General features: G+C 41.4%; 1 protein-coding gene across 1 annotated transcript in view; it reads right to left on the minus strand.

Annotated features, from left to right (window-relative positions):
• Nucleotides 1–24,314, minus strand: part of SLC35F2 (solute carrier family 35 member F2) — a 120,934-nt gene that overhangs the window by 55,968 nt on the left and 40,652 nt on the right. The window contains exon 2 of the mRNA XM_002692963.7: nucleotides 1,896–2,154. Within this exon, the coding sequence (XP_002693009.4) occupies nucleotides 1,896–2,154 (259 nt within the window). The remainder of the gene's footprint in view (nucleotides 1–1,895; nucleotides 2,155–24,314) is intronic.

Consider the following 24,314-nt stretch of genomic DNA (forward strand, 5'->3'; position numbering starts at 1 on the left):
AAAGAGCTCTGCCAAAAGCTCCAGCCCAAGACCCTCAGAATAAAGATCAATAAAGGGAAGATTATAGGGAGTATGGTAGAGTGGAAAGGAAGTCTCAAGAACTCTAGTCATCCCTTATTCATTCATTCACTTGTGGGATTGTGGAGGGGAAAAAAAGATCTGACTTCCTGCTGTTAAGGACTTTGTCCATCAGGAATGTAAGATGCACACAAACAGCTATCACACAGGGAAGAAAATAAAAATCAATAAGGGAGGCACACAAAAATAGTGTGTTTAGAGAGAGAAGAAATCTCATGTCTAGGAAGCTATGAGATATTCCTCGTATTAATAAAATGGAACAGATTGAAAATATTAGAGCATTAGGGGAAAAAATATTGCTCATCTTTCCTGTGTCTTGCTAAACTAATCTGCTGTATCGTCTGTCTTGTCTCGGGGTTGCTGTTATCTCCTAAAGCAATACCACGCCTTCCTATTACCCAAGAATTGGGGGCTGATGATGAATGAAACTAACCCATGAATAGTACCATGAACCAAGCTGTCTGCCACTCCTGTGGTGCAATATCACAACAAAATAGGTACTGTTATTATCCCCATTCTACAAGTGAGAAAACTGGAGTACAGAGGAGTTAAATGACTCATCCACAGTCAGTCAGCTGGTAAGTGGCACAAACAGAATTTGAGTCTGTACTCTTAGACATTACTCTAAGACATGTACTCTTAGATACTGCCTCCCAGCTGAGAACTTCTGTCTAAATTATCAGGCATACTGTATATTGCTGGATAATGCAAGGTGATTTTTGGCCACCTTTCCCCTTTAAAGATATACAGCTGTTTAAAACTATTCTTATTTACATGACAAAAATATATACACCATTATCGATCTAGTTTTGAAAATGGTATGACTTTTCAAGACATAGTTTTCACAACCTTTTATGAAAAATTCGATTTGTTAATCTGAAAAAAGGGGAGGGGGGTGGGGAATGCCTGTGTCATAATGAGCCAGTGGCCAGGAGCACTTCAGGTCAGCTGAGACTGGGGTGGACAGGCGTCATTCCTTACCGGTTGTTGCATGGCCTTGCAAAGTTGCTTTAGCTTTCTTTGTTTCTCCATCGGCAAAGTAGGGATAACAACAGTGCCATCTCATAAAGTGGTAAGGATTAAATAATATTATCCATAAAAATTCCTAAGCACAGTACTTGACTGTGAATGCTCCATGAATGCTGGCTTTCATTATTTAGATCCTGAGTTATCTCTATTTCCAGGATACAAGTCGTCCACCGACCACAAAAATGTTTTCCCCGACCCAGAGTCTCTCCCAATCCCTTAAACACACTTCTATTTTCCACAGAGCATGGTGACAACAGAAGCAGCTTCTCTGAGGACCCTGGACCCAAAGGTGGCTGCGTCGCCTCTCATCTCAGCCCAAGGAAGGAGCTGGCTCTCGACTACCTCCAGGCGGCACCAGAAAACTCAACCCCGATTTTTCACTTGGGTGAACTCAACTGAGTGGACTGGGCTCCGCAGCAGTGGAATGTGGACACAGGCTCCAGGGAGAGGAGCTTACCCACCTACCAAGCCCGAGGGTGGGGACCCCTCCTTCACAGCATCCCTGGGGGCTCCATCCCCTGCAGGCTGGGAGGCCACCGGGGACAGACCTAACGATGCCCAAAGAATTTCCCATCAAATCTTATGAAACACATCCCCACGATTTCTAAGAGGGAGCCCAGGGAGGGACACCAAGAGCTTCATAAAGCCAGTACGGAGTAAAACCCCAGCGGCACGTGTTGAGCCGCCTGAACCAGCTTCCCCAACGCACGCGGCCGCCGAGCCCGAGCCGGGGTGCTCCCTGCGGCGCCCGCAGCCCAGCCGGCCGCGGGGCACTGCCCTCCACTCACCAGGTGAAGAGTTTGCCCTTGATCCAGAGCAGCAGGCTGGCCGAGCCCGGCGCGTGCGGCTGCCGGCCGCTAGGTCCCGCCGGCGAGGCGGCCTCCATGGGAGCCCCGCGGTCTCCGGCGCCCGGAACCCCTAGAAGTGCCGGGTCCCGGAAGACGGGAGGCGGCGCTTGTGCGGCCGGTGGGGGCTTGGCTCGGCCAGTGGGTCCGCGCTCTCGCTCTCGCCGGCGTCCCTCTCTCACCTCTGCTGGGCGGACTCGTTCTGCGGCAAATCATTAACTGTCAAGGCCCTGGGGCCAGACGATCCATCAGCAGATGACAGTCTGGCACCTCTGAGAGCAAGCAGCAGCAGGAGAAAAGGCGCTTTTTTTTTTTTTTTTTCCCGCCTTGGCAGTGGAGCTTCACTGCTGGGCGACACCCAGTATGCATTTCAAGTTCTTTATTTAAAATCAGCAAATGAGGTGAATCGAGGTTATGCCAGTGTACTAACCTAAGAAGCGGTGATTTAGCTACTGCCGCCAAAAGCTTGACTCTCTATGTACCAATCACAAACAGAAATAGGGAGTCAGAACCATAGAGAAGGAAAGAGTGGCTTGCTTTCTTTGCCAGGCAAACGGGGAATCCAGAAGGCTAGCGTTTCTAGAACAATGCCCCCGTCCCTGGTGAATAGGTAAAAGTTGTATAGTCTGGCAGGGGGGTGTGATAAGGCTCAAGGCAGTAAAACTCTAGCTTTCTTCAGCGAAGTTTTAAAAGGGTGGGGTTACTGACAAGATTAAGGTGTGTGTAGAGTCCAGGTTTACCCTTGGAGTACAAAATGAAAGGGCAAAGGTTAACAAAGTTTTGCCAAGAGAACTGGTCATAGCAAACACCTTCTTCCAACAACAGGAGACAACTCTACATATGCTTATCACCAGATGGTCAATACTGAAATCAGATTGATTATATCTTTGCACCTGAACATGGAGAAACTCCATACAGTCAGCAAAAACAAGACCAGGAGCTGACTGTGGCTCAGATCATGAACCCTTTACTACAAAATTCAGACTTAAATTGAAGAAAGTGGGGAAAACCACTAGGTCATTCAGGTATGATCTAAGTCAAATTCCTTACCATTATACAGTGGAAGTGACAAAAAGATTCAAGGGATTAAATGTAATAGACAGTCAGTTCAGTTGCTGAGTTGTGTGCTACTCTTTGTGAGCCCACGGACTACAGCACACCAGGCTTCCCTGTCCAACTCCTGGAGCTCGCTAAAACTCAGGTCCATTGAGATGGTGATGCCATCCAACCATCTCATCCCATGTTGACCCCTTCTCCTCCCAACTTCAATCTTTCCCAGCATCAGCGTCTTTTCCAATGAGTCAGTTCTTCACATCAGGTGACCAAAGTATTGGACTTTCAGTTTCAGCATCAGTAATTCCAATGAATATTCAGGACTGATCTCCTTTAGGATGGACTGGTTGGATCTCCTTGCAATCCAAGGGACTCTCAAGAGTCTTCTCCAACACCACGGTTCAAAAGCATCAATTATTTAATGCTCAGCTTTCTTTATAGATCAACTCTCACATCCATACATGACGACTGGAAAAACCATAGCTTTGACTAGACAAACCTTTGTTGCAAAGTAATATCTCTGCTCTTTAATATGCTGTGCAGGTTGGTCATAGTTTTTCTTCCAAGGAGCAAGCATCTTTTAATTTCATGGCTGCAGTCACCATCTACAGTGAAATTTGGATACCAAGAAAATAAAGTCTTTCACTGTTTCCATTGTTTCCCCGTCTATTTGCCACGAAGTGATGGGACCAGATGCCATGATCTTAGTTTTCTGAATGTTGAGTTTTAAGCCAACTTTCACTCTCCTCTTTAAATTTCATCAGGAGGTTCTTAGTTCTTCTTTGCTTTCTGCCATAAGGGTGGTGTCATCTGAATATCTGAGGTTATTGATATTTCTCCCAGCAGTCTTGATTCCACCTTGTGCTTCATCCAGCCCAGGATTTTGCATTATGTACTCTGCATATAAGTTAAATAAGCCGGGTGACAATCAGTCTTGATGTGCTCCTTTCCTGATTTGAAACCGGTCTATTGTTCCATTTCAGGTCTGTTGCTTCTTGACCTGCATACAGATTTCTCAGGAGGCAGGTCAGGTGGTCTGGTATTCCCATCTCTTGAAGAATTTTCCAGTTTGTTCTGATCCAGAGTCACAGTTTTTGGCATAGTCAATAAAGCAGAAGCAGATATTTTTCTGGAACTCTCTTGCTTTTTCTACAATCCAACAGATGTTGGCAATCTGATCTCTGGTCCCTCTACCTTTTCTAAATCCAGCTTGAACATCTGGGAGTTCACAGTTCATGTACTGTTGAAGCCTGACTTGGAGAATGTAGAGCATTACTTTACTAGCGTGTGAGATGCATGCAATTGTGTGATAGTTTGAACATTTTTTGACATTCCCTTTCTTTGGGATTGGAATGAAAATTGACCTTTTCCAGTCCTGTGGCCACTGCTGAGTTTTCCAAATTTGCTGTCATATTGAGTGTAGCACTTTGACAGCATCATCTTTAAGGATTTGAAATAGCTCAACTGGAATTCCATCACCTCCACTAGCTTTGCTCATAACGATGCTTCCTAAAGCCCACTTGACTTCGCACTCCTGGATGCATGGCTCTAGGTGAGTGATCACCCCATCATGATTATCTGGGTCATGAAGATCTTTTTTGCATAGTTCTTCTGTGTATTCTTGCCACTTCTTAATATTTTCTGCTTCTGTTAGGTCCATACCATTTCTGTCCTTTATTGTGCCCATCTTTGCATGAAATGTTCCCTTGGTATCTCTAAGTTTTTTGAAGAGATTTCTAGTCTTTCCCATTCTATTGTTTTCCTCTATTTCTTTGCACTGATCATTGAGGAAGGCTTTCCTATCTCTCCTTGCTATTCTTTGAAACTCTGCATTCAAATGGGTATATCTTTCCTTTTCTCCTTTGCCTTTAGCTTCTCTTCTTCTCCCAGCTATTTATAAGACCTCCTCAGACAACCATTTTGCCTTTTTGCATTTCTTTTTCTTGGGGATGGTCTTGATCACTGCCTCATATACAGTGTCACAAACCTCAGTCCATAGTTCTTCAGGCATGCTGTCTATCAGATCTAATTCCTTGAATCTATTTGTCACTTCCTCTGTATAATCATAAGGGATTTGATTTAGGTCATACCTGAATGGTCTAGTGGTTTTCCCTACTTTCTTCAATTTCAGTCTGAATTTGGTAATAAGGAATTCATGATCTGAGCCATAGTCAGCTTCCAGTCTTATTTTTGCTGACTGTATATAGCTTCTCCATCATTGGCTGCAAAGAATATAATCAATCTGACCTCAGTATTGACCACTCTTATAGACAGAGTGACTGAAGAACTATGGACGGAGGTTTGTAACATTGTACAATAGGTGGTGATCAAAACCATCCCCAGGAAAAAGAAAGACAAAATGGTTTTCTGAGGAGGCCTTACAAATAGCTGAGAAAAGAAGAGAAGCTAAAAGCAAGAGAGAAAAGGAAAGATGTACACATTTGTTTGCAGAGTTCCAAAGAATAGCAAAGGGAGATAAGAAAGCCTTCTTAAGTGATCAATGAAAAGAAATAGAGGAAGAAAACAGAATGGGAAAGACTAGAGATCTCTTCAAGAACAGAAATAACAAGGGAAATTTCCTGCAAAGATGGGTACAATAGAGGCCAGAAACTGTGTGGGCCTAACAGAAGGAGAAGGTATTAAGAAGAGATGGTAAGAATACACAGAAGAACTATACAAAGGAGATCTTAATGACCCAGATAACCATGATGGTGTGATCACTTACCTAGAGCCAGATATCCTGGAGTGTGAAATCAAGTGGGCCTTAGGAAGCATCACTACAAACAAAGCTAGAGGAAGTGATGGAATGCCACCTGAGCTATTTCAAATCTTAAAAGATGATGCTGTGAAAGTGCTTCACTCAATATGCCAGCAAATTTGGAAAACTCAACAGTGGCCACAAGACTAGAAAATGTCAGTTTTCATTTAAATTCCAAAGAAAGAAAGGCAATGCCAAATAATGTTCAAACTATCATAAAATTGTACTCATTTCACATGCTAGCAAAGTAATGCTCAAAATTCTCTGTGCAAGCCTTCAACAGTAGATGAACCAAGAACTTTGACTATGTGGATCACAAAAAACTGTGGAAAATTCTTAAAGAGATGAGAATACCAGACCACTTAACCTGCCTCCTGAGAAATCTGTATGCAGGTCCAGAAGCAACAGTTAGAACCAGACATGGAACAATGGCCTGGTTCCAGATTGGGAAAGGAGTACACCAAGGCTATATATTGTCATCCTGCTTAATTAACTTATATGCAGGGTACATCATGTGAAATGCCAGGCTGGATGAAGCACAGGTTGGAATCAAGATTTCTGGGAGAAATATCAATAACCTCAGATATGCAGAAGACACCACCCTTATGGCAGAAAATTAATAGGAAATAAAGAGCTTCTTGATAATGGTGAAGGAGGAGAGTGAAAAATCTGTCTTAAAACTCTACGTTCAAAAAACTGAGATCGTGGCATCCAGTCCCATCACTTCACGGCAAAAAGACGGGGAACCAATGTATACAGTGACAGACTTTATTTTCTTGGGCTCTAAAATCACTGCAGATGGTGACTACGGCCATGAAATTAAAAGATGCTTGCTCCTTGGAAGAAAAGCTATGACAAACCTGGACAGCATATTAAGAAGCACATACATCACTTTGCCAACAGAGGTCCATCTAGTGAAAGCTATGGTTTTTCCAGTGGTCATGTATGGATGTGAGAATTGGATCATAAAGAAGACTGATCACTGAGGAATTGATGCTTTTGAACTGTGGTTTTGGTGAAGACTCTTGAGGGTCCTTTGGACTCCAAAGGGATCCAACCAGTCCATCCTAAAGGAAAACAGTCCTGAATATTCATTGAAAGGACTGATGCTAAATCTGAAGTTCCAATACTTTGCCACCTGATGTAAAGAGCTGATATTATAAAAGACCCTGATGTTCAGAAAGATTGAAGGCAGGAGGAGAAAGGGACAACAGAGAATGAGATGGTTGGATGGTATCACCGACTCAATGGACACGAGGTTGAGCAAGCTCTGGGAGATGGTGAAGGACAGGGTAGTTGGTGTGCTGCAGACCATGGGATCATAAAGAGTCAGACTGAGCAACTGAACAACACCAACTGACAAAATTAAGTTGTGTACAGAGTCTCAGGTGGTGCCTCTCCTAATATAGGATGAGCCTTATCTCAAGGCTGCTACTTCCTTGATAAGCAACTGTATGAATCTGCTGTTTGAAACTCAGGGGAGGTCTTGGAAGCTGCAGTCTTGCATACAAGAAATGAGAGAACGAAAGGCCTCCATGGCCAGGAGCCCCACAGGGCGCTGCTCAGCATCACTACAGCCTCTAGTTCTTGACCTCTGCTAACTTGAAAGGACCAGCTAACCCTTCCCCTGACCTAGTCTTCCTCCCTTTGACTAACATAAAAGATATTTGCCATCTAAAAGAACTGAAAATGCTTTATTCTGTGTCTCCTTTCTACTGAAAACACAGGTAAAATCTTGTGTCCTATCTTAAAAGGATCCTGGAAGCATGTTGTTGACTTGAAAAATAATCACAACCTAAAAGCTGAGAGTTATGTTTTATTAGGTGGAAACTTTTAGGACTTCAAGCCTGAGAGACAGCATCTCAAGTGACCCTGAGAGAACTGCCCCGAGAGGCACAAGAAGGAACCAGATTATACAGAAGTTTTACAGCACAGGGGAGGTAGTCTGAACATCAAAAGATTATTGTTATTTAAAGAAAACCAGATTATCCCAAGTTAAGGGATTTAGGGCTTTCTCTGTGTATAAAAGTAGTACTAGTGTTAGTCACTCAGTTATGTCCGACTCATTGCGATCCCATGGACTGTGGCCCGCCAGGCTCCTCTGTCCATGGGATTCTCGGCAAGAATGCTGGAGTGGATTGCCATTCCCTTCTCTGGAGGATTTTTCTGACCCAGGGATCGAACCCAGGTCTTCTTCATTGCAGGCAGATTCTTTACTGTCTGAGCTACAGGGAAGATCCTCTCTATGTATGGGAAGATACAAGAGTCTGGGCTCATTGAAATTATTGCTTTCATATGTATCTCAGCTATCTGGGGACAGTAACCTGTGTTTTTTCACATCCTGAGCTTCTTTGGTGTCAATGTAGGGAGTGGCTGCAGTCTGATGGCTGCTAGATCACAGGTGGTCTCCTTCCTCTGCCCTTAGGGCCCACCAGCTCATATTGGAGGGATGTTGGTTCTAAGATGTTTACTTACTGATATGGCAGGAAATAGGTGTGTCTCCTTCCTAACAGGTGTGTTCATTTTGCCTTTTAACATTCAGAATTGTCTCTGAGGTGTCAGAGAAGAATGCCAACCCCTGGCACTCAGCTAGGGTGCCCTGGGCCTGGGTCATGGCTTCCCATGATTGTGCAGGCCCTTGGGACTAGGAACTGGGGTCATAAAGTTCCTGATTCATTGACATGAGGACGTTGGTGGGTCTTGTAGACTTCTGCTTCTGGAAAGGAGATAAGAAAGACAAGAGAAAGAGTTGGGACCACTTTTCCCTGATTGCGTCCTTCCCGGGGCAAGGTTCAGGTGGCCAAAGTGGGGAGCAGGCCATGAGAAGATTCTAAGAAAGAAAATAGATTTCAAAAAATGAAATGCAGCTTGAGGAACTCCAAGTTTAGCAGCTACCAAGTGAAGTCACTCAGTCGTGTCCGACTCTTTGTGACCCCATGGACTGTAGCCCACCAGGCTTCTCATCCATGGGATTTTCCAGGCAAGAGTACTGTAGTGGGTTGCCATTTCCTTCTCCAGGGGATCTTCCCGACCCAGGAAGATAGCAGCTACAGAAACCCCAAATTTGAATGAAATCTCTCTGTATCTGCATGTGCATGCTCAGTTGTATCCGACTTTTTGCAACTCCTTGGACTGTAGTCTACCAGGCTCCTCTGTCCCTGGGATTTCCCAGGCAAGAATACTGGAGTGGGTTGCCATTTTCTTCTCCAGGAGATCTTCTGCATTAGCAGGCAGATTCTTTACCACTAAGCCACCTGGGAAGCCCCTCTCTGTACACTGGTCCAAAATCAAATCACAGAGACAGAGTTTTGGGTGTAGTAGAAAGTTCAGTTCAGTTCAGTTCAGTTCAGTCGCTCAATCATGTCCAACTCTTTACAACCCTATGGACTACAGCATGCCAGGCTTCCCTGTCCATTACCAACTCCTAGAGTCTGCTTAAACTCATGTCCATCGAGTCAGTGATGACATTCCAACCATCTCATCCTCTGTCATCCCCTTCTCCTCCTGCCTTCAATCTTTCCTAGCATCAGGATCTTTTTCAATAAATCAGTTCTTCACATCAGGTGGCCAAAGTATTGGAGGTTCAGCTTCAGCATCAGGCCTTCCAGTGAATATTCAGGATTAATTTCCTTTAGGATTGTCTGGTTTGATCTTACAAAAGAACACTCTCACAAGTGTTCTCCAACACCACAGTTCAAAAACATCAATTCTTCAGTGCTCAGTCTTCTTTACTATCCAACTCTCACATCCATACATGAATACTGGAAAAACTATGGCTTTGACTAGACAGACCTTTGTTGGCAAAGTAATGTATGTGCTTTTTAATATGTTGTCCAGGTTTGTCATAGCTTTTCTTCCAAGGAGCAAGCATCTTTTAATTTCATGGCCGTAGTCACCATCTGCAGTGATTTTGGAGCTCAAGGAAATAAAGTCTCTCGCTGTTTCCATTGTTTCTCCATCTATTTTCCATGAATTAATGGGACAAAATGCCATGATCTTAGTTTTTTGCATGTTGAGTTTTAAGTCAGCTTTTTCACTCTCCTCTTTCACTTTCATCGAGGGGCTCTTTGCAGTAGAAAAAGAAAATTTTATTGCTTTGCCAGGCAAAGGGAGACACATCAGGCTCCTGTCTCAAAAAACTGTGTGTCTCAACCCCAAGAACTTCGATGAGGGATTTTATAACAGGGAGTCAAAGGTGAGGGTCCCTGACAAGATTGGTGTTTGAGGGATCTCAGGTTGTTAGCTCCTAATCTTGATCAGCTGCTCTGGTCCCTTTAATCTTGCCTCAGGTGTTTTCATGGCTGCTTCTCCCTTAATTACCAATGTTCCATTCCACCCTTTGGAACTCAGGAAAGGTCATAATGGCTGCAGTCTTTCTTACAAGAAATGGGGGACAGAAAGTTCTCCATGCCTGGGAGCCCCACATGGCCCTTCTCTGTTTCACAAGCACAAGTTGGAGTAATAACTTTGAAGATCAAGGAATCTCCAAGCCAAGGAGTAAAGGCAGCCACTAGAAGTTTAGAGCCATGAGAAGTAAATAACTCTGTCAATTGAAGCCTTAACTATAGCCCAGTAAAACTGATTTCAGACTTCTGACCTCCAGAACTAAAAGAGATTAGATTTGTGAAAGACTTTATTTTCTTGGGCTCCAAAATCACTGCAGATGATGACTGTAGCCATGAAATTAAAAGATGCTTTCTCCTTGGAAGAAAAGTTATGACCAACCTAGACAGCATATTAAAAAGCAGAGACATTACTTTGCCAACAAAGATCTGTCATGTTTGGCTCAACGTTTTACCCCCACAGGAAAATGGGGACCAGGAAATATAGTCAACCATTCATGTAGATTCCAAATTTATGGATAAAGTTATATGTATTTTCTAAACATAAACTCTTCCTCAGAAAGTAGCACTAGTGAAATGGAGCAGGACCATATGGTACTTGCCCCCCGACAATGTCCTCTGCCTGCCTTTTGCCTGTGGAAAACTTTAATCAAAGAATAAGTTTAATCAGAGAAGTGAGAAATGCCGAGACAAAGGAAAACAGTCTAAGGAGACTAAATAATAATAATGTAATCATTAAGCTGGTGGCTCAGAGGTTAAAGTGTCTGCCTGCAATGCAGGAGAACTGGGTTCAATCCCTGGGTCGGGAAGATCCCCTGGAGAAGGAAATGGCAACCCACTCCAGTATTCTTGCCTGGAGAATCCCATGGATGGAGGAGCCTGGTGGGCTACAGTCCACGGGGTCGAAAAGAGTCGGACACGACTGAATGACTTCACTTTCACTTTCATTAAGCATAGTCAAGGACCTTTAGTTCTTTCTCAAGGTCTGTAGATAGTATTCTGAAACATATCCTGTGAGCTGTCTTATAGATACTAAAACCCCAGGTGGAAACGTTAACGACATGATGACCAGACTGTACCCAGGACATGAACTGTCACAATTCTGAGAACTGACTGCAAAGAAGTGTGAACAAGTGCCTTCCAGAACTGAAGATTATCTGTACCTAAAACCACCAAGATGATGCTGGTCAGACCACTGATGGCCAGTTTGAATATGACTGTTAGAGAGGACTGTGCTGTTTCTGCCTTAGACATCCCCCCACCCCCACCCACTCTGTCTATAAATGCTGTCACCTACTGCTTGTCAAGGGGGAAGGTGGCCTTTGAACAGATGTCTACCACCCTCCTTGCACAGTGGCCGGAAACTGAAATAAACCAAACTTTCCTTTACACCAAACTGGCCTTTTGAGCAGTGAGCAGCCGGACCCCTCACACCCTCCTTTTGGTAACATTAATAGTATTGCTCTAGCTTTGCTCCAAAACGAGTGCAGCCTCTTACTAAGGATTATTAATCAGTCTACATTATTTTGGCATCAGGATTAAAATACATTGAGTGGATCTGTGGACACTAATCCACAGATTTTTGTCAAAGAAAATTTACTGAAATATTTTGTTTAGGGAGACTACTCTGGTGGTCCTGTGTCTTAAGACTCCTCACTCCCTATCCATGGGGCCCAGATACCATTCCTGTCAGGGAACAAGATCCCACATGCCACAGCTAAGAGCTTGCATGCCACAACTAAGGCCTGCCACAACCAAATAAACAAATAAATAAAAAGTGTAAAATAAGTATTTTTAAAATGTGTTCAGGTGTTGGAGATTTTGCACATAATAACCTTACTTCTGGGGCTTCCCTAGTGGCTCAGCTAGTAAAGACTCTAGCTGCAATGCAGGAGACCTGGGTTTGATCCCTGGGTCAGGGACATCCCCTGGAGAAAGGAATGGCTACCCACTCCAGTATTTTTGCCTGGAGAATTCTGTGGATAGAGGAGCCTGGAGGGGTGGCAAAGAATCAGAAAGGACTAAGTGAGTAACTTTCACTTTCACTTTTCAATCTTCTTAGAAGCACCAAAAAAGAGCTACCACTTATTGAGCACCTACTGTGTGCCTGATACTTAATGTAATTTTCAATCCTGTTTCAGTTATCTTGTTATGTACCAAATCACCCCAAATCTTACTGGTTTCAAACAACAATCATTTTATTATCTCTTGTGGTTTCTGTGGATCAGAAATTTAACGAGGTCTGGACCACACAGTTCTGGCTCAAAATCTTTCTTGCCATTACAATCAGAAAGTAGCTGAAGCTGGAAGGCAAGGGGGTGAGGGTGTGGGAGTGTTATGGCGACAGCATCCAGGGGCTGACAAGCATCTCTCTGCATTTAGTTCTATGTGGTCTCTTGCTGCTATGCTTAGTTGCTCAGTCATGTCCAACTCTTTGCGACCCAATGTACTGTAGCCCACCAAGCTCCTCTGTCCATGGGGATTCTCCCAGCAAAAATACTAGAGTGGGTTGCCATGCTGTCCTCCAGGGGATCTTCCTGACCCAGGGATGGAACCCAGGTCTTCCTTATTGCAGGTGGATTCTTTACCATCTGAGCTCTGTGGTCTTTTATTGTGTGCTAATTTGGGCTTCCTCACAAACTGATGACTTTAGAGTAATTGGTCTGCTTACACAGCTTACACAGCAGCTGGTTGCCCTCCAAGCAAGTGTCTAAAGATAAAAAAGCCAAAGTATTGTTTATGTGATCCAACCAAAGATCTACCATGCTGCTGCTGCTAAGTTGCTTCAGTCGCATCTGACTCTGTGCGACCCCATAGACAGCAGCCCACCAGGCTTCCCCATCCCTGGGATTCTCCAGGCAAGAACACTGGAGTGGGTTGCCATTCCCTTCTCCAATGCATGAAAGTGGAAAGTGAAAGTGAAGTCGCTCAGTCATGTCCGACTCTTAGCAACCCCATGAACTGCAGCCTACCAGGCTCCTCCATCCATAGGATTTTCCAGGCAAGAGTACTGGAGTGGGGTGCTATTGCCTTCTCCATGAATATACATGTAATTAAACAAGTTGAATTTATTACTCCCTGAAGTGAGAGAGAACAAAGCCATGGGAGAATTACCAGATATCTTGGTAAGAGGATGTTAGAAAGGACCTGTTAGGGTTTGGGCTTCCAGGTGGTGCTAGTGGGAAAGAACCCACCTGCCGATGCAGGAGATGTAATAGACTCTGGGGTTGGGAAGATCCCCTGGAAGAGGGCATGGCAATCCACTCCAGTATTCTTGCCTAGAGAATCTCATAGACAGAGGAGTCTGGCAAGCTACAGTCCATAGGGTTGCAAAGAATTGGACACGACTGAGCGACTTAGCATGCATGCATGTATGAGTGGTTTGAGGGAGGGTCTGAGGAAGCAGGAATTGATTTGCCCTAGATTGAATGCTGTGAGATTGGATGCAATTCTGATTGGTACCTCATAAACTAGACTAGGGTGAGGATAAAACTACAATTGACAGTGAAATAGCAGTCACTCATTTTGACTAAAGGGGGAGAGTTTGGTATTTTGGGGGTGTCACAGTGAGAGACCTTTTTTGTTTGTTTAGATAAAATTATGAAGTAGCCTTGTTTTGTCTCATTTTATCGTGGGCTCAAGGTAGTCTTGTCTTAGAGCGGTACTCTGAGATTGTTTATGTTCAATAAGAGAAAAATATGACCTAGCAATAAGTGCCAGGCCAGCTTCCAAATGTTAAAAACTGCTTATTTTCTTTCTCAGCATCTTCTTTCAAGACCTAAACTTGGAAGTCACATAGCATCACCCTCACCATAATTATGAACCCTTCCAGATACAAGGGGAGTGAATACAGACCATGTTACAACCTGAATGGTTTGCGTTTCTACAAAATTCATATGTTGAAATTTAAATCTCAGTGTTATCATATTTGAAAGTCAGGCCTTTGAGAGGTAGGTAATTAGGTAATAAGACTGAAAACCAGAGAGCTAGCTTGCTTTTTTTCTTCTACGTGAGGACACAGTGAGAAGTTAGCAGTTGCAGTTAGCAATCTGTAACCAAGAGGGCTCTCACCAGAACCCAACCATGCTGGCACCCAGATCTTGGACTTGCAGCTTCCAGAACTGTAAGAAATAAATGTCTGTTGTTTAAGGCATTCAATATATGGTAATTTTTAAAGGCAGCTCAAATAAGAAAATCCCCAGCTTTTTTTTTTTTTTTTTTAATCTTCTGGCCACATCACATGGCATGTGGGATCTTATTCCTCACCCAGGGATTAAACCTGTGCCCACTGTATTGGACCTGCAGAATCTAAAACACTAGGCCATCAGGGAAGTCTTAAGAAAACCCCCACCTCTTGATAGGAGAAGTGTCAAAGTCACATGAAAGTGAGTGTATGGAATGGGAGCTATTGTTGCAGATATATTTGGAAAATATAGTCTGCCACAAATGCTTTACAAATTCCAAAAGCATTTCCAAATGCTTTCCTTATTTACACTGATTAACTTATTAGTGCTGCTTTTTTTGAGGTGAGTAACTCAAAGCTCAGAAAAATTAAGTAACCTGCCCAAGATTTTCAGAATAAAAATTGACTGACTCACCAGGCTGCCTCTGTGATTTAACTGACAAGTATGCTGAGCCTCCTTCCCACTACCTTTTCTCCCCTGTTTATAAAAATAAGTGTAAATAAACATACTTTTAATTCTCAACAAACACAACATATTGTATAATAAAAACCATTATGAATATTTGTGTCATATTATGATTGTCATGAATAAAAAACAAGATTGTAGTTCTAAGTGTTTATGATTTTATGATATGTTCTTTTGTGAGGCATTTTTGAATATTAAAAATACCATAATAGTAATAAAATGCAACATTTTTATTGACAAGAATCAAGAAGAAGAATTCTAAAGCAGATATCAACATTTAAGATTCACATAAACTGGAAACAGTATTTAAGATAAACTAGTCATTTCTAACATTCTAGTTGAATGGTTCTATGGGGCAGGAGGGCCGAGAGGAGCTACTCCACATTCAAGGTCAGGAGTGGCAGCTGTGAGGAGATACCCCTCGTCCAAGGTAAGGAGCAGCAGCTGCACTTTGCTGGAGCAGCCCTGAAGAGATACCCCAAGTCCAAGGTAAGAGAAACCCAAGTAAGACAGTAGGTGTTGCGAGAGGCATCAGAGGGCAGACACACAAACCATGATCACAGAAAACTAGTCGATCTATTCACATGGACCACAGCCTTGTCTAACTCAATGAAATTAAGCCATGCCATGTGGGGCCACCCAAGATGGGCGGGTCATGGTGCAGAGGTCTGCCAGAATGTGGTCCACTGGAGAAGAGAATGGCAAACCACTTCGGTATTCTTGCCTTGAGAACCCCATGAACAGTATGAAAAGGCAAAATGATAGGATACTGAAAGAGGAACTCCCCAGGTCGGTAGGTGCCCAATATGCTATTGGAGATCAGTGGAGAAATAACTCCAGAAAGAATGAAGGGATGGAGCCAAAGAAAAAACAATACCCAGTTGTGGATGTGACTGGTTATAGAAGCAAGGTCTGATGCTGTAAAGAACAATATTGCATAGGAACCTGGAATGTCAGGTCCATGAATCAAGGCAAATTGGAAGTGGTCAAACAGGAGATGGCAAGAGTGAACATCGACATTCTAGGAATCAGTGAACTAAAATGGACTGGAATGGGTTAATTTAACTCAGATGACCAGTGTATCTACTACTGTGGGCAGGAATCCCCTAGAAAAAATGGATAGCCATCATGGTCAACAAGAGAGTCTGAAATGCAGTACTTGGATGCAATCTCAAAAACGACAGACTGATTCTGTTCGTTTCCAAGGCAAACCATTCAATATCACAGTAATCCAAGTCTATGCAAGTCTATGCCCCAACCAGTAACGCTGAAGAAGCTGAAGTTGAATGGTTCTATGAAGACCTACAAGACCTTTTAGAACTGACACCCAAAAAAGATGCCCTTTTCATTATAGGGGACTGGAATGCAAAAGTAGGAAGTCAAGAAACACCGAGAGTAACAGGGAAATTTGGCCTTGGAAGACGGAATGAAGCAGAGAAAAGACGAATAGAGTTTTGTCAAGAGAACGCACTGGTCATAGCAAACACCCTCTTCCAACAACACAAGAGAAGACTCTACACATGGACATCACCAGATGGTCAACACCGAAATCAGATTGATTATATTCTTTGCCGCCCAAGATGGAAAATCTCTATACAGTCAGCAAAAACAACACCAGGAGCTGACTGTGGCTCAGAACATGAACTCCTTATTCCCAAATTCAGACTTAAATTGAAGAAAGTAGGGAAAACCACTAGATCATTCAGGTATGACCTAAATCAAATCCCTTATGATTATACAGTGGAAGTGAGAAATAGATCTAAGGGACTAGATCTGATAGATAGAGTACCTGATGAACTATGGACAGAGGTTCATGATATTGTACAGGAGACACGGATCAAGACCTGTCTTTTGTACAATGTGAAGTCAAATGGGCCTTAGAAAGCATCACTACGAACAAAGCTAGTGGAGGTGATGGAATTCCAGTTGAGCTATTTCAAATCCTAAAAGATGATGCTGTGAAAGTGCTGCACTCAATATACCAGCAAATTTGGAAAACTCAGGAGTGGCCACAGGACTGGAAAAAGGTCAGTTTTCATTCCAATCCCAAAGAAAGAAAATGCCAAAGAATGCTCAAACTACCACACAATTGCACTCATCTCACACGCTAAAAATTCTCCAAGCCAGGCTTCAGCAATACGTGAACCATGAACTTCCTGATGTTCAAGCTGGTTTTAGAAAAGGCAGAGGAACCAGAGATTAAATTGCCAACATCCACTGGATCATCGAAAAAGCAAGAGAGTTGCAGAAAAACATCTATTTCTGCTTTATTGACTATGCCAAAGCCTTTGACTGTGTGGATCACAATAAACTGGAAAATTCTGAAAGAGATGGGAATACCAGAGCACCTGACCTGCCTCTTGAGAAACCTATATGCAGGTCAGGAAGCAACAGTTAGAACTGGACATGGAACAACAGACTGGTTCCAAATAGGAAAAGGAGTACGTCAAGGCTGTATATTGTCACCCTGCTTATTTAACTTATATGCAGAGTACATCGTGAGAAACACTGGGCTGGAAGAAGCACAAGCTGGAATCAAGATTTCTGGGAGAAATATCAATAACCTCAGATATGCAGATGACACCACCCTTATGGCAGAAAGTGAAGAGGAACTCAAAAGCCTCTTGATGAAAGTGAAAGAGGAGAGTGAAAAAGTTGGCTTAAAGTTCAATATTCACAAAACAAAGATCATGGCATCTGTTCCCATCACTTCATGGGAAATAGATGGGGAAACAGTGGAAACAGAGTCAGACTTTCTTTTTTGGGGCTCCAAAATCACTGCAGATGGTGACTGCAGCCATGAAATTAAAAGACACTTACTCCTTGGAAGGAAAGTTATGACCAACCTAGCTAGCATATTCAAAGCAGAGACATTTGCCAACAAAGATCGTCTAGTCAAGGCTATGGTTTTTCAAAAAAAATTAAAAAAAAAAAAAAGGCTATGGTTTTTCAGTAGTCATGTATGGATGTCAGAGTTGGACTGTGAAGAAAGCTGAGCACCAAAGAATTGATGCTTTTGAACTGTGGTGTTGGAGAAGACTATTGAGAGTCCCTTGGACTGCAAGGAGATCCAACCAGTCCATTCTAAAGGGTATCAGTCCTGGGTGTTCTTTGGAAGGACTGATGCTAAAGCTGAAACTCCAATACTTTGGCCACCTCATGTGAAGAGTTGACTCATTGGAAAAGACTCTGATGCTGGGAGGGATTGGGGGCAGGAGGAGAAGGGGATGACAGATGAGATGGTGGGATGGCATCACCAACTTGATGGACATGAGCTTGGGTGAACTCCGGGAATTGGTGATGGACAGGGAGGCCTGGCGTGCTGCAATTCATGGGGTCACAAAGAGTCAGACACGACTGAGCCACTGAACTGAACTGAACTGATGATGACCTACAAAACCTTTTAGAAGTATACCAAAAAAATATGTCCTTTTCATCACAGGGGACTGGAATGCAAAAAGAGGAAGTCAACAGATATCTGGAGTAACAGGCAAATTTGGCCTTTGAGTACAAAATGAAGCAGGACAAAGGCTAACAGAGTTTTTCCAAGAGAACAAACTGGTCACAGCAAACCCCCTCTTCCAGCAACACAAGAGAAGATTCTATACATGGATGTCACCAGATGGTCAATAGCAAAATCAGATTGATTATATTCTTTACAGTCAAAGATGGAGAAGCTCTACACAGTCCTCAAAAACAAGACCAGGAGCTGACTGTGGCTCAGATCAAGAACTCCTTATTGCAAAATTCAGACTTAAATTTAAGAAAGTAGGAAAAACCACTGGACCATTCAGGTATGACCTAAATCAAATCCTTTACAATTATACAGTAGAAGTGACAAATAGATTCAAGGGATTAGATCTGATAGACAGACTACCTGAAGAATTATGGACAGAGGTTCATGACATTGTACAGGAGGCAGTGATCACGACAATCCCCAAGAAAAAGAAGTGCTAAAAGGCAATATGGTCATCCGAGGAGGCTTTACAAATAGCTGAGAAGAGAAGAGAAGCTAAAGGCAAAGGAGAAAAGGAAAGATATACCCATCTGAATGCAGAGTTCTAAAGAATAACAAGGAGAGATAAGAAAGCCTTCCTAAGTGATCAAAGCAAAGAAATAGAGGAAAAGAATAGAATGGGAAAGACTAGAGATCTCTTCAAGAATATTAGAGATACCAAGGGAACATTTCATGCAAAGATGGCACAAAAACAGACAGAAATGGTACGGACCAATAGAAGCAGAAGATGTTAAGAAAAGGTGGCACGATTACAAGGAAAAACTGTACAAAAAAAAATCATAAGGACCCAGATAACCCCGATGGTGTGATCACTCACCTGGAACCAGACATCCTGGAGTCTGAAGTCAAGTGGGAAGCATCACTACGAACGCAGCTAGTGGAGATAATGGAATTTCAGCTGAGCTATTTCAAATCCTAAAAGATGATGCTGTAAAAGCGCTGCACTCAATATGCCGGCAAATTTGGGAAACTCAGCAAAGGTCACAGGACCTGAAAATTTTAATTTTCATTCCAGTTCCAAAGAAAGACAATGTCAACGAATGTTCAAACTACCACAAAATTGCACCCATCTCACATGCTGGCAAAGTATTGCTCAAAATCTACAAGCTAGGCTTCAACAGTATGTGAACCAAGAACTTCCAGATGTTAATGCTGGATTTAGAAAAGGCAGAGAAACCAGAGATCAAATTGCCAACATCTCTTGGATCATAGAAAAAGCAAGAGAGCTCCGGAAAAAACATCTACTTCTGCTTCATTGACTATGCTAAACTTTTGACTGTGTTGATCATAACAAACTGTGGAAAATTCTGCAAGAGATGGAAATACCAGACCACCTGACCTGCCTCCTGAAAAATCTGTATGCAGGTCAAGAAGCAACAGTTAAGATCAAACATGGAACAATGGACTTGTTCCAAATTGTGAAAGAAGTACATCAATGTTGTATATTGTCACCCTGCTTATTTAACTTATATGCAGAGTACATCATACAAATTGCTGGGCTGGATGAAGCACAAGCCAGAATCAAGATTGCCAGGAGAAATATCAATAACCTCAGATATGCAGATGACACCACCCTTATGGCAGAAAGCAAAGAGGAACTGAGGAGCCTCTTGGTGAAAGTGAAAGAGGAGAGTGAAAAAATCTGGCTTAAAACTCTACATTCAAAAAACAAAGATCATGGCAGCCCCTGGTCCCATCAATTCATGGCAAATAGATGGGGAAACAATGAGAAACTTTATTTTCTTAGGCTCCAAAATCACTACAGATGGTGACTGCAGCCATGAAATTAAGATGCTTGCTCCTTGGAAGAAAAGCTATGATCAACCTAGACAGCATATTAAAAAGCAGAGATATTACTTTGCCTACAAAGGTCCATCTAGTCAAAGCTATGATTTTTCCAGTAGTCATGTATGGATGTGAGAGTTGGACTGTGAAGAAGGCTGAGCACCGAAGAATTGATGCTTTTGAACTGTGGTGTTGGAGAAGATTCTTGAGAGTCCCTAGGACTGAAAAGAGATCCAACCAGTCTATCTAAAGGAAATCAATCCTGAATATTCATTGGAAGGACTGATGCTGAAACAGAAGCTCCAGTACTTTGGCCACCTAATGCAAAGAACTGACTCACTGGAAAAGATCCTGATGCTGGCAAGATTGAAGGCAGGAGGAGAAGGTGACAATAGAGGGTGAGATGATTTTATGGCATCACCGACTCGATGGACATGAGTCTGATCAAATTTGGGAGTTGATGATGGGCAGGGAGGCCTGGCATGCTGCAGTCCGTGGGGTTGCAAAGAGTCAGACAAGCTGAGCAACTGAACTGAACAGAAGTGAGTCATTTATAAAAAAATTGAAGTGCAGTGGAATTACTGTATTCTGTTAGTTTCAGGTGTACAGCTAAGCGATTTGGTTGTTTTTCAGATTATATTCCATTATAGGTTATAACAAGGTATTGAATATCATTCCCTGTGCTATACAATAAATCCTTGATGCTTATCTATTTTATGTATAAAACCTCCATATTGTTTTTCATAGTGCCTGTACCAATTTATGTTCCCTCAACAGAGTAGGATGATATTCTTTTCTCCACATCTTCTCCAGCATTTATTGTAGACTTATTGATGATAGACATTCTAACCCATCTGAGGTAATATCTCATTGTGATTTTGATTGTATTTCTCTAATAATTACTGACATTGAGCATCATTTCATGTGTATGTTGGCTATCTGTATGTCTTTGGAAAATTTTCTACTTAGGCCTCTTGCTCACTTTTTGATTGGGTTGTTTGGTGGGTTTTTTTTTTTTTTTCTATATTGATTATGAACTGTTTGTATTTTTTTTATATTAACTTCTTGTCATTCACATAATTTGCAAATATTTTCTCCCATTCTGTAGGTTAGTTTTCGTTTGTTGATTTCTTTTGCTATGAAAAAGTTTTTAAGTTTGATTAGGTCCCATTTATTTTTGCTTTAATTTGTTTTGCTTTGGGAGTTTATCTAAGAAAATATTGCTAGAATTATGTCAAGAAATGTTTTGCCTATGTTCTCTTCTAAAAGTTTTATAGGGTAATGTCTTATATTTAGGGCTTTAAACTATTTTCTGCTTATTTTTGTATATGTAATAAGGGAGAGTTTTGATTTCATTGACTTATATGTAGCTGTCCAGTTTTCTCAATACCACTATGGAATACACTTTTTTCCATTGTGTATTCTTGCCTCCTTTGTCATAGATTAATTGACCATGAGTGCATGGGTTTATTTCTGTCTCTATGTTCTGTTCTATTGATCTGCTGCTGCTACTGCTGTTGCTAAGTCGCTTCAGTCGTGTCCGACTCTATGCGACCCCTGAGACGGCCGCACACCAGGCTCCCCCGTCCCTGGGATTCTCCAGGCAAGAACACTGGAGTGGGTTGCCATTTCCTTCTCCAATGCATGAAAGTGAAAAGTGAAAGTGAAGTCACTCAGTCGTGTCTGACTCTTAGCGACTCCATGGACTGCAGCCTACCAGGCTCTTCCGTCCATGAGATTTTCCAGGCAAGAGTACTGGAGTGGGGTGCCATTGCCTTCTCCATTGATCTATAGGTCTATTTTGTGTGTGTGTCAGTATCATGCTGTTTTGATTCATGGAGTTTTGTAATATAGTCTAAAGTCTGGACCTGTTGTGCCTCCAATTCTGTTCTTTTTCCTCAGGACTGCTTTGACAATTCTGGTCCTTTTGTGACTCTATATACATTTCAGCATTATTTGTTCTCTTTCTGTGAAAAATATCCGAGGTGTTTTGATAGGGATTGCATTAAATATGCAGATTGCTTTGCATAGTATGGCCATTTTAATAATATTAATTCTTCCAATCCAAGAGCATGGGATATCTTCCCATTCCTTTGAATTATATTCAATTACCATTATCAGTGTTTTATAGTTTTCACTGTATAGGTCTTTCACCTTTTTGGTTAAGTTTACTCCTAGGTTTTTTGTTTCATTTTGTTTTGCTTTCTGGGCATAATGTTAAATTGGATTTTTTTTTTTTTTTTTACTTTTTCTTTCTGATATTTTGTTATTAGTGTAAACAATGCAACAAAGACTTCTGTATATTAATCAAGTAACTGCTATCTTGTTGAATTCATTTATTAGTTCTAATACTTATTGTGTGGAGACTTTAGGGTTCTCTATATAAAGTACCATGTCATCTTCAAACAGTGACATTTTTACCCCTTCCCTTGCAATCTGTATACCTCCTATTTCTGTTTCTTATCTGATTGCTGTGGCTAAGACTTCCAATACTATGTTGAATAGAGATGATTAAGTGGGCATCCTTGTCTTGTTCCTAAATTTAGCAAGAAGGCTTTCAGCTTTTCACTGTTGAGTATTATGTTGGCTACAGGTTTGCCATAAATGGCTTTTACTGAATTGAGATATATTCCCTCTATAGCCACACTTTAGTGAGAGTTTTTTCTCATGAATGGATGTTGAATTTTGTCCAATTTTTTTTTTCCAACATTTGAGATAATCTTGTGGTTTATATCTTGTCTTTTGTTAATGTGGGGTAGCACATTGATAGATTTGCTTATACCAAACCATTCATGTGTCCCTGAAATGAATCCAAATTGATCATGGTATGTGAGCTTTTTACATATTGTTGGATTTGATTTGCTAATATTTTGTTGAGGATTTTTCCATCTCTATTAATCAAGGATATTACCCTGTAAATTTTGTTTTTTGTATTGTTTTTGTCCAGATTTGGTATCAGGGCAATAGTAGTTTCACTTAATGACATGGTTTCTCCTCTTCAATTTTTTGGAATAGTCAAAGAAGGATATATAAGTTTATCTTTTTACATTTGATACAGTTCCACAGTGAAGCTGTTAAGTCCTGGACTTTTGTTTGCAGGGAGTTTTTATTAATAAATTACAGATTCTATTTCAGTGCTACTGATCAGTCTGTTCAAATTATCTATTAATATTTCTTGACTCAATTTTGGCAGGCTGCACGTTTCTAGAAATTTGTCCATTTTTTCTAGGTAATCCTATCTGTTGACATATAACTATTCATAGAATTGTCTCATTCTTTTGTGTATTACTGTGGCATCAGGTGTTTTTTTTTTTCCTCTTTAATTTTTGTTGTTGTTGTTGTTGTTTTTTCTTTGGAGGGGGTCCCCTCTTTTTTATTCTTGGTGAACCTGGCTAAAGGTTTGTTGATTTTATTTATCTTTTCAATAACTAGTTCTTGTTTTTATTGACCTTTTCTATTGTTTTTTCATTTCTGTGTTATTTATTTTCTCTCTGATCTTTACTATTTCCTTCCTTCTGCTGACTGGGTTTTGTTTGTTCTTTTTCTAATTCCTTTAGGTGGCAAGTTAGGTTGTTTATTTGAGATTTTTTTGTGTCTTCAGGAAGGCCTGTCACTATGAACTTCCTTCTTAAAACTGCTTTAGCTGAATCCCATAGATTTTGTTAAGTTGTGTTTTCATTTACATTTTCTTGAGGGGTTTTCTGATTTCTTCTTTGATTTCATCATTAATGTTTACTGTCCATGGTTTGGTCTGATCCCATTTTTCTTTCTGTGTTTAATTTCTAGCTTTATACCAGTGCAGTCAGAAGAAAAAAAAATGCTTGAAATAATTTCTATCCTTTAAAATTTTTTGTGTGAACTAGTATGTACTCTATCCTAGAGAATGTTCCTTGCATACTTGAAAAGAATCTGTATTCTGATTTTTTGGATATAGTATCATATAGATATAAATTCAGTCCAACTGGTCATTAGGAACTCTGTTGCCTTATGATCTTTCCATTGGTGTCAGTAAGGTGTTAAAATTTACTATTATTGTATTATGATCAATTTCTTCCTTTATGCCTGTTAGTATTTGTTTTATATAGTTAGGTGCTTCTATATTGGATGCATATATGTTAATGAGTGTAATATCCCCTTCTTGTATTGATCCCTTTATCATTAGATAATGCCCTTCCTTGCCTTTTTTTTTATGGCCTTTGTTTTAAAATCTATTTTGTCTGATGTGAGTATTTGCTACAGCCACTCTCTTGTCATTTT

This window comes from Bos taurus, chromosome 15 (genome assembly GCF_002263795.3).
Source record: "Bos taurus isolate L1 Dominette 01449 registration number 42190680 breed Hereford chromosome 15, ARS-UCD2.0, whole genome shotgun sequence".
Lineage (NCBI taxonomy): Eukaryota > Metazoa > Chordata > Mammalia > Artiodactyla > Bovidae > Bos > Bos taurus.